This window comes from Chaetura pelagica, unplaced genomic scaffold (genome assembly GCF_000747805.2).
Source record: "Chaetura pelagica isolate M959 unplaced genomic scaffold, ChaPel_1.0 scaffold166, whole genome shotgun sequence".
Lineage (NCBI taxonomy): Eukaryota > Metazoa > Chordata > Aves > Apodiformes > Apodidae > Chaetura > Chaetura pelagica.
The window spans coordinates 4,138,568-4,150,074 of NW_009953758.1; the positions used below are offsets into that span (position 1 = coordinate 4,138,568).

The 11,507-nt window shown below is 46.6% G+C and overlaps 1 protein-coding gene across 1 annotated transcript in view; it reads left to right on the forward strand.

The window, feature by feature from the left end:
• The window catches only part of LOC104391503 (elongation of very long chain fatty acids protein 6-like), a 6,792-nt gene extending 3,338 nt beyond the window's left edge, over positions 1 to 3,454 (forward strand). The window contains exon 4 of the mRNA XM_010000818.1: positions 3,033 to 3,454. Coding sequence (XP_009999120.1) covers positions 3,033 to 3,454 — 422 coding nt within the window. The remainder of the gene's footprint in view (positions 1 to 3,032) is intronic.
• Positions 3,455 to 11,507: the final 8,053 nt, after the last annotated feature.

The window sequence follows — 11,507 nt, forward strand, 5'->3', positions numbered from 1 at the left end:
CGGGCGGCGGGGCAGATCGGGCAGAGCAAACGGCGGAGGGGCTTGGGATGCGGCAGGAGGGCGAGGAGCAGCCACGGACGGCCACTGCAGCCCTTGCACCAGCTGATGGGGCACTCAGCTCTGCCGTGCTGCCCTAAAGCCTTGAAAAGGAGTCTTACATAGCTCGGGGCGCTTGAGCTTTCTGGTGCAATTGGCCCCTTTTTAGGCAAAGAGCGTCCCCTGCCTTTGGGCTCCCGTGGAAGAGGATAAAACGTACTGATGTGTTCACACGGGATGCTGCTTGCAGGGTACCAGATCCTGCCTCATTCCATGAAGGCCTTGTGGAAATCTCCATGTTGTAACAGCTCGCTTTCTTTTTTGAGGTTCCCAGGGTTTCTCCTCACCAGCTCTGCTTCCTGTCAGGGCAGGCTTCTCCAAGCCCAACCTTAACACAAGAATGGAAGAACTTTTGATTCTTGATGATAGTGTTCTGCTGGGCTACAGAGGTACAGCTGCAAATAGGTCAGTCTCAGTCTTTTTCTTACTGCTCCTTCTCTTCTACTTGCAGGCACAAGTCTGTGTTTTTTGCTGTGGCTTATGTGATCTTGGTCTTTGGAATCCAGCATTTCATGAAGGAAAAGAAAGCCTACAACCTACGTGCACCACTGGTCCTGTGGTCCTTCAATCTGGCCTTGTTCAAGTAAGGGCCTTTGTTAAAGCCAGAGACAGCTGTAGACCCCTCAGGGCTGGACTGATGGAAAGTTCTGGGTATCTACTATTTCATTAGGGAAATAGTCAGGATTTTTCCCCCTTGGAGGATAAGGGAAGTGAAGCTGCTCATAAAGGTTGTTGGGTCTGCACAAGAAACACCTGAAGGTTATTAGGGAGAAGATTTGAATGTAAAGTCTGCAAGAGCAGAGGTCCTTGTTTAAAGGGTGCCTGACAGATATAAGTTTTATTTGAGCTCTATTACTCTTAAAAACCCATATGGGATGGGGGGAAGAGCTTCCTCCATCTCTTTCTAATTTTGATGTATGGGGAAGGAGGTGGGGAAAATTTTGGTACACTCACATAGTTAAAGTAAATCTAAACAAGAACATGAAAGAAGCTGAGAGGTCTTCTCTGGCCAGTAGCATAAACTGGTTGACTGTATCAAAGTTGCTGACAATCACCAATCCTTCGATTCTCTTTCCAGTATGCTTCAATACGGGGTGGGGGAGAGGGAAAAGTATGAGTAGTTGCGATGGCAGGAGCATGATGGTAGAAAGCATTATTTTGCTGTCCATTTTTCAGAGACACCTTTTAAGAACAGCCTGATACTATTGTGAAGCTCTAGATGGGATTATTTTTTTTTCCCCCTGATAGTCTAAAATAGCAGTTTTCAAACTACCCAGTCTTATGCTACTGATTTTCTGCAGTCATCATGAAAATGACTCTGCTCATGTTGTAATTGAACAAAGAAATGTCAATTTTCCAACATTCCCCTCACCTACACACCTTTTCGATCTGTTTGCTGGGAGGGGACAAAACCTGGCTACTGCCTCTGTAACTTCAGAGAAGCATCTCTGCCTTCATGCACAAGTTGATTTTGGCCAAGTCTAAGGGACACTAGTTGTCTTCTGTGAGGGTGGGGCATGGTGGTGGTCTGTAAAATCACAAGTTGTGGGAGAGGAGGGGTCAGGGGATGACTGCTCACAGTCTGTTCAGAGGCCAACTCATGAGAATGAAACATACAGATTGATAACAAAGAAAAAAGGGATGTTTCTTCTCATAAGCTGTGGGAACTGCCTGCCATAGAAAGATGTAAATGCTCCCTGGACGTGCACTGTTGGGCCCTGTCAGGAGATAGGACACCTGGATGACTGTCCCCCTTTTCTGACCAGATGTGGCAGCTCTTACCCTTGAGTGCCTCTTTAAGCAGTGGAAGAGGGTGTAATAAGGGAACATTATTTGCTGCCCAGACCTTGGCTGCTGCCATCATCCCAGAGCTTCCACATGGTGCCAGGCAAGCCAAAGAATTGCTCACAACCTACTTACTCCTTGTGCATTTTCTGGTATGAGCAGCATCCCTTCCCTGCTCTATCTTGCAGAAATATATGTGTTTGAAATCCTAGCCAAGAGGTCTTGGATAAGCCTGTGCTCAGCAAACCCCAGAGCTGAAACCTGCTTGGAAATCTAAGACAACAGTTTGTTTAGATGTTCCCAAGATGGCCCAGGACATCAAAGTGGAGTTAGCTGAATATTCTTGGATGCAGAGCTGTCAGAGTCTCTGGCAGTGCTCTGGGCAGTGTTCAGCTCTCCTCTGGTTTTCTTACAGTGCCATTGTGGCCTGTCGGGTCTGGAAGCAAATGGCCTTCATCCTTTCTACCAAGGGATTTAAGCAATCAGTGTGTAGTCAGTCCTTCTATGTCCACCCCATCTCCAAGCTTTGGGTATATTTGTATGTGTGGAGTAAATTCCTGGAAATGGGTGAGTCTGAAACTTCTTATTCCATATGTTCATAACTCCTTCACTTTTACAAGCAGGTTTTTTACAGGTCTCTGTTCAAATGTTATTCAGAGAATAGAGCTGTCTAGCCTTGCATGGCACTCATTTTCTTGCTCCCTGTTGCTCAACCCAGACAAAACTCTCTCTGGGGTTGGAGTCTGATGTTATTGCTCTGGTTTGATCCCCAGGCTGGCACCTGAACTCAGCAATTCTGCAATGGGACAACTGCAGCAAGGGGGAAGCAGGCAGGCAAGTTGGGGATGGCTGAGCTTTCTACCCAGTTTCCATCCAAAAAAAACTACAGAAGAGCTGGTTTGAAGTGCTGTGTAGGTAGAGCTAGGTAAGCAAGCCTAGAGCAAGGGACTCTTGTACCACAAATGTGCCAGCAGGTAGGTGCCTACCATGGGCTTTATAATTACAGACGATTCCAAGGGATACCTAGGTCATAGTGGGATCAAGCCACACAATGGTTTCATCATTGCAGCTTACTCTTTCTCCCCATATGAAAACTTGCACACCTGCTGTGCTTTGACCTGACTAACAATGCATCTCTCCCTCAACCCAAGGTGACACCATGTTCATTGTTCTCCGGAAAAAGAAGCTCATCTTCCTCCACTGGTTCCACCACAGTAGCACAGTGATGATCACCTGGTATAGCTATGCGGGTATGTCGGCTGGCAGTGGCTGGGTTGTCATCTTGAACTCCAGTATCCATGCTGTCATGTACTCATACTATGCCGTGCGAGCGGCAGGTTTCCAGGTACCCCACTTCCTTGTCATGGTAATAACCATTTCACAAATTGTGCAGCTGCTGGGATTTGTAATAATGTACACCTTGATTATCTTCTGGATGGAGGATAAGGTCTGCCATGCCACCTGGACCGCTGGTTTCCTTTCATTCATGTTTAGTCTCAGTATCCTGGTGCTCTTCTGCAACTACTTCTTCAAGACTTATCTGGGGAGCCCCCAGAAACCCAAAGGGGAATAAAACCAGAGAGGGAAGAAGAAACTCGGGACGTAGAGGAGAGGGAAAGTGGAAAATTTAAACTCCTGTCTGGAGCTCAAGTGCCTGATGGGATGGGTGTGATGGAGGTTAAGAGAAGGTCACTCTGGTTAACAGCCTTCAATTTAACTTGTGGATTGGCCTTTGGTGTGCCTGCCTTGCCTTAGTAGTATGCCAGAGTGAGGTGCAGGTTGTCACAGAGTTCTTGCAAGAGGAGAGGGGAGACTGCTGTGGACTAGAGACTTCAGAGCCATGGTTCTGCTTTTTCCTTTTCTCTGCGTCACACGGTTTTGCTTTGTGCCTTTCCTCCTCTTCAGGGACTGGTTGGATCCTGCAGGCACCAAATCTCCCCTTGCGAAAGAGTAGGGAAAATCCTCTCAAAACAGCATTGCCCACTCCATAGTCCCCAGTTCTGGGGGAGAGCAGAAGAGCAGAGCCCAAACCTGCTGCTTCTCTGTGTGTGGGGCACCCTCAGTAGGTTGTCAGTGGAAAGATAATTGAACTAGAAAATCCCTGCTGTTATTTAAGGTTATGTAGGGAGAGAGAACAGAAATGCCTCTTCATCCTGGAACCAAACTTGAAAGGCTCCTTCAGAGCTGCTCTTCCACTTCAAACCAGTAGCTGACTGGATTTAGGTTCACATAGCTAAGGTAGGGAGAGGAGGAAATATTCCTCACCTCATCCAGTGCCCCTTTTGGTTCTGTCCTGCACCACGATGAAGATCCTGTTCTGCTTCTGTAGGTTGGTACTAGGAGAGCAGATGTGGGTTAAGGCACTCAAGTGCCAAGGACCAACCACATCATGTACCTTGCACAAGTTCTTTCTTCCATCTCTGCCTCAGCTTCTCTCCTCAGCTAGGAGGAGCACTGACCCCTTTGTACCAATCTGTGGGGACAGGAGCTGCTTAAACAATGTCTTGTGGTGAGATGCTGTGCAGACATTTAGTGCTGTGCAGCACTCATGGCTCACTATGCCCAGGGTAGGCATACCCTGCCTGCAGCATCTGAGCTGGCTGCATGTTCTTCTTTCACCAAGGATGGAGGGGTGACACCTTCCCCCTGATGTTATCTTTCAACCCCAAAAGTAACCTGTGTCCTCAAACAGAGAAGGCATGTGAGCCTCATGCTTGTTCACTAGCAGGTGAAACCCTGTCAGAATGCTTCCCTTCCCTACCTTACCTCAGTTTGGGCTTTACCGAGGTAGCAGTGGTGTTGAGCCTCAGTCCCTGCCCCTCCCTCAACTCCCTTCCCCAGGGGCTCAGACAAGTGCTGTCCCCATTGATGCCTGCCTGGGCTGAGCTGGTAGCAGGAGGCTGACAGTACCCTTTTGGGGGGAATCTTGTGACCCATAGCCCCAGGAGGGGTTCAGTGGCATCCTTCCCAAGTGCAACAATTGCCTGGAGCCCCCCAGGAGGGTCCTGGGTGAGGAGATGAGAGGTGGTGCCTCATGCAACCAAATCCCAGCCCCACTGCTCATGGCAGCACAAAACATACAGCCAGAAAAGCAACAAGACTCAGCCCAAGCCATGACCTGACTAATGCCTTACCCGATCTTGTGTAAATGCTGAACTGGCAGACACAGGTTTAAATGTTACCCCCCATACCAGTGATTCAGCTGAAAGGAGCTTTCAGGTGACGGGGCTCAAGTGAGGCTCAAGGGGCTGCCCAGCTCTCCCTTCTCCTCTGCAATGCAAGGCACTGAATCCATTCACTTTAATGGCTGTTATCCTGTGTGACCCTTGTATGATATTAAACAATCTATTTAACCTGACTGGCTACTGCCTCAGACCCTGGGAGCTGAGTAGGGCCCAGCTATGCCCCACAGGGTGTGAGGCTTTGCCTATGGTCCCAGCCCAGGACCAGCCCCATGGGCTGGAGGCAGAAGGGTCCCAGAGCCAGCTCCTCTCAGGATGTATCTGCCACTGTGTGATGTGTAAAAATGACTAATAAACACTCTCACGTGTGGGTTGATTGATTTGATGACCTTTTCCTACTGACCTTTGTTATGAACTGTGAGAGAAGCATTGCTTTCTCCATCTCGATCCTGTGTTCTCCTGAGGATTTAGCAGAAGCAAGGTGTCCAGCAGGCTCTGTCCCTCTGTGCTTACCTCTTCTGCAGTCAACAACTGGTCCTGCTGCTTGAGCCCCTTTGCTCACCAACAGGGAACTAAAAATATGAGGCAGATTACAAAAAAAATCAGGTGTTTCTTTAACATCTGAACTGAGCATGTGGCTGCTCAGAGGCATTGTGCTTGATAAAGCCAACACAAGCCTTGGAGCCTGAGCCAGACAAGGAGCACCCCAGTGTCCTAGCCTCTGGGTGGATGCTGGTTCTTACCCAGTGAATGGGATTTGGTCCTTCAAGGCAGTGGCCTGGAAAGCTACTGTAGGGCTGTGGGCTGAACTTCCCACCTCAGGAGCTGAAGTAGCCAGTAATGGGGGGACCTCTCTCCTGCATAGTGCTGTTTGGGGCACCTTCTGTGATAGCCACGGTCCCAATGAGGCAGCTGTCAGCTCTCTCCTCACACTTGCCTATGGCTGTCCCAGTAGCACTCCCTCAGGTGTGCCAGGCATCCCTACAAACACAAGACCATTGAAGAAGTGGTGTTTCCACAGCTGCTCTTTTCTGCCTAAACTTCCTGATGTGGGGTGTTCTGTGGGGTGAGGTCAGCTGCCCACCTGCCCTCATTCTGCTGGCACTGCCTGGCACAGTGGTGCAGAGTAGGGCACTGGAAGCAGAGCTCTGCAACTCCAGAAGGCTTCACCTCTGGAAGAGCTCTCTGCTGCCATCCATGCAGGCTCTCTCTTGAATCCACCAGAGAGGGGCTGGAAGTCTGCTAAGCATTTCCAAAGCTTCCCTATAGACAAATACACTGGTAACTCCATATAGCTAATTACGTTGTCTGAGCGAAACACAGATACATATAATTAAAAAGTAGAAAATTGCATATTAATTACTAATTGAAAATATGTAGCAAGAATACAGTATGTCTTTCTAACCTCCGTATCCATCACATTGGTTTTCTATTGTCTGTATCTCCCACAACATTTCTTAGTCTCATTTCCTCAGTCTGAGATACAGGATTATGGCATGAGATACTCTTCTGCTTATAGGACAGGCAGATAGCTATTGCCTTTCACTCTACTTTTACCTACTGGCTCTAGATCCCTTTTTTGAAGCCATAACAGAAGTTAAAGGTTCCATCTACGGGAAGTTCTAAACATCTGTAAGTGGTGTGACCACAATAACATGTATGTAACTGTCCCTGCTATACCCTAAAGGCTGTACAGGACTATGGCCTCTTCTCTACTGAGTGACGACAAAACATAAGCTGCAAGAATTATCATCAAAAGGAAGCAGAAACTGGACTTAACAGTTACCTCATCAGTGGTTCATCAAGTTCAAATCTGTCTCTGAGAGAGGCCACTATATGTTTCAAAAGAATGCCAAATGGCAAGAGTGGAAAAGGGAATTATTTTTAATGTACTTGTAGTTATTCTTTACCCCTTTCTGAGGCTGGTTAGTGCCCAGAAGCATGTGTACTTTTTTCAAATTTAGGGTTATTAATAAAAGGGATTATTTTCTGGGAAAATAAATGTCCAATATATGATTTTTTGTACAGAAAAAAACATATTAGCAATAATATTTTGTGAGATTAAAAGCCATAATGTAGTAGATAATGACTTTTTATTATTTCCATTACTATTGTCTTCAGTCTCACAAAATCTTCCTCTCTTTTTTTTTCTTAGAAAGCAAAAAGTAACTACAACAAAATTAATATTAAGAAACTTCGATTGCTGCTGACCATAGTATATTCTAATCAGCATCTCCAGGAACACACCTATCCAATTCTGAGATGCTGAAGAAAGTAAATTCTCATGGGGACTCTCTAAGTTGAATGGGAAAATGTAATGGAATTCAAGGAGAAGTTTCGCATGAGGATTACTTCACACACAACTCTCACAGAACTAAAAAATACATACCTGCAAGATAAGAAAGAAAATTTTCTAAAAGATAGTCACATATAGTCTTCACTCTACCTTTTTACCCTCCTTACCTTGTAGATTTTTTTGTCAGTGATCTCTGTGTCAGTTGCTACGTCATGAAGGAGCTGTAATTTATTCAACAACTCAGATTATTTGTGTTTCTAATCAAAACTGTTTTCTTACCTCCCTGGTACCAGTTTCACGAGCCTGCTTGTGAGCCTAGCTACTATTAGTAATTTCCCAGGTGCCAGGGCAGGTGAGGTGATTAACACACCTTATTAAGCTGCTCAGGAGGTGGGGGGAGAAACTTCCATACATAGCAAAGAGAACAGAGAGTGGTAATATCTTCCCAACAAGAGTTCCTGAAAGTTATGTGTTAGACATTCATGGAGCAGCAGCTGCATGAGTCAGAGCAGCAAGTACTAGTAAGAAGAGTAGTTTTCTAGCACTGACAATCCTATTACTCCTTGAGATGGACATTCCAATCCTATCTACTTCTATTTAGTCCCTTTCTGGTTCAAACTATTGCCTTGTTTTTACTTTGCTTTAAAATTTGTCCCTAATAATTTGGCTTTTCTTTCTCTGCTTCTTAATATACCAGTGTCTTATTGTTTAAAAACAATAAAATTATGCAATTACCCTGCTTCTCCTTGCTCTTCATCCGCTTTTCCGTCATGAAATATATTGAACACATTGCCAATTTGCTTTCCTGAGCTTGCTATTCTGGATGCCTTGCAAGTCTGCTTTTCATAGACTTTGCCTCCCTGTCCCCAGTAACATTATTCTCACAATGGCCATTAGTTCTCTCTTCAGGATCATAGAATAATCCTGGTTGGAAGGGACCTTGAAGATCATCAAGCCCAACCATAACCTAAATCCCCCAACCATAACTTGATTTGCCCATTCAGTGCTTAAATCATGTTGCTAAGCAGTATATATTTATTTTAAATACTTCCAGGGATGGTGAATCCACCACCTCCCTGGGTAGCCTGTTCCACTGTCCAATCACTCTTTTGATGAAGAAATTCTTTCTCATATCCAGTGTAAAACTCCCCTGGTGCAGCTTCAGGCCATTTCCTCTCATCCTGTCATTATTCGCTTGATGGAAGAGGCCAACTCCCACCTCCCTGCAACCTCTTTTCAGGTAGTTGTAGAAGATTGAGGTCTCCCCTCAGCCTCCTCTTGTTTAAACTAAACAATCCCAGTTCCCTCATAGGGTTCTCTCCCCAGCCTCTCCTCATAGGGTTTATTCTCCAGACCTTTCACCAGCTTGGTACCTTTCCTCTGGATGCGTTCCAGCAACTCTACATCCTTCTTGTAATGAGTTGCCCAGAACTGCACACAGTACTTGGTGTGGTCTCACCAATGCTGAGAAAATGAGTGCCTCTAACTCTTGCCCTGGTACCCTTTTTCCCTGTGGGATAGGGCTTTTCCATACAATGCCAGCAGGCCAAGTGTCCTGTAACTCAAACAGTGATCAAAAAACCTGAAGTCCTGATGGTAGCACCTGTTTTGGAGCTAGACATTGATCTGTCTGGTCTCTTTGTTTACCCATTCATCATTCCCCAACACTGGAGAGAGAGAACGAAACTTGTGTTCCCAAATCCTTGACAAGTCATCCCAAAGGCCTGAAATGTATCTCTATTACCCTCAAACCTCTTTTCTCCACCTTACTTACCTAGAAGATCGCAAGAAGGTAATAGTCTGAAGGCTGTATCAGACCAGGAAGTTTCCTGATTATATCTCTTACCCTGGCCCCAGGGAGGCAGCAGACTTCCCTGTGAGAAGTCTGGCCAGCATATGGGACCTTCAGTTCCCCTCAGAATGGAATCTCCTATCACTATCACCCTCCTCTTGCCCTTCTCAGAAGCAGTCTTAATATGAAGAGGTGGTTGCTTCAGGAACTTCATAGAAGCAGTCTCCAGCAGGAGCTTGCTGTTCACCTCAGTCTGCAATGTGGAGCTCACCAAGCAATAAAACTATTCTGCACTCTACTAACAGTACAGTTAGTGACCGTGGGTGGTTGTGCTGCTTTTCAGCAGAGGGGAAACACTGATGGCAGCCACGGATGAAACCTGACTTTAAGACCTAGACAAGGTCTTGACTTTTTCACACTGGCTCCAATAGGAGCTCATGAGAGCTGTGTGGTGGAGTTGGCCTTCTGTTGTGTATATTTCAGCATATCTTTTGTAAGCTGAATCCTGCAACAGTCAGCAGTAGGCAGCCCTGTACACCCCCACCCAAACAACCCTGTTTTCTCAGTGGGACAGGTAGGAGATCTTCACAAGCAACATGAAGAACAACCAAAGTTGCACAGGAACTGCTCAAGGCTAAGCACAGCTACTAAAGCAGGTTAAAAGACAAGGATGAGTTCATGTTGCTCCTGGCTTCAACCAGGAAAAAGAGAAGGGAGCATTTTATTTCCCCCTATAGACACATTACCCAATTGACAGAGAAGCTGGGTCCCCCTTCAATTTCTTCTCCAGGCAAAGCTGCATCTTTATGACAGACATTTGTTCTGGCTTTGCTGTGTTCCCACCTGTGCTCAAGATCAGTGTGGGGTGGAGGAGAAGGACCAAGTGTGTAAAAAGCTCAGCTCCTTCATCAGGGAGTAAGGGAGGATTGTGGCACCACCTGGCTTGGCTTATCAGGAAGATGAATTGGACTCAGCTGAGTCAGGCTCAGTAGAGAGAAGTAAATTAGAAGCCCTTCCCTTTTCCTTTAAGGGGAAGAGTCTTAGCAGAGATGGGAGTTAAGCATAAGAGCATCAAGATGAGATGTGTGTTTGGTGGGAAGGCTGATGGATGAAGGTTGCAGCACAGAATAGAAACTAACTACTGAAGCTACCTCAGCAGCAAGTGGCAAGGTAGGATCCAGGTTAAAATGAGTGGTCCTGTGTTGAATGTCCTATGTGTGTTTTAGGTGCTTGTGCTTGGTCTTTGAATGCACATTGCAGAGTGGGTTGTGCTTCTGGTAGTAGCTGTTTCAGTGCAGGGTGACTTGGCTCCCTCATTCTGGATTACCTCAGAGTAGAGGATAATTTTGTTACAGTGAAGCTGGGTTGACATCTGTGACTGCTTTCAGTATCTGCTCAGCAATACCTTCAGCAGCAGCTGCTCCCTGTGGGACAGGCTTTGGCAAAGACTGAGTGGCTCATATGCTTGGCTTGTGAGGGATCTTTTACTCTGTCCTAGTGAGGATCCCTTCTTAGCAAAGAACCTACTTCCTCTCTGCATGCTAACAGCATTGCAGAGACTGGTTTATGCCAGTTTTGCCTGTCCCGTTTGTCCAACTAAAATAGGTTGTTGTGGTGATGGGTTTTCTTTTCTTTTATAAGAGAAAGTAAAATATCAGAGTTGTACTTTTCCCTTTGAGCATAAATCTGATGAAGGGAAAGGAGGCTGCACTAGACAAGGATATCCTGCTACCCTGCTGCACGTGGAGTTTCCTCGGGCCCTTGGAGAAACCTGCTGCATTGCCCTGCATTGGCTGGAGCAGCAGCTCCCCCTGGTGCACACACAGCCCAGGAGAGCCCGCTCTGCTTTACGGCTTTCTCAACAGAAACTGCCCAGAGGTTGGCTAGCAGGGCAGCTTGCTGCAGCCTATCTCTCCCCTGGAGACTGCTGTTCTGAGTGGGAATGCCTGGAGGGGCTCCCTGCCAGGACCCCAAAGACACCGGCCCCATGCAGTATGGTGAGGAAGCCTCAGCCAGGAGAGGATCAACGTTCCTGAGGGTGCAGGGAGGGAGCTTTTCTCTTCCATATTGTACAGACAGGTCTTTGCTGTTGTCAGGTGTTTGGTTTGTAAGTGAAGAATGGAGACGGCTCCTCCAAACCTTAGGCCCCTGTTCTGACTCAGACTGCCTTGCACTGGCACTCCCAGGGATGCTCGCTCTCACCCAGGCTGCTGATGCTTGTTTTCTGAGTCTTCAGATGCAGGCTCATGCTCTCAATAACCAGACAGGCAGAAGCCTTGAAGGGATTGTGCCAACTTTTATTTTATTATCTCTTTGTTTGGTTTGTTTTTTTTAATGGGATTTGGGGGAGGGAAAG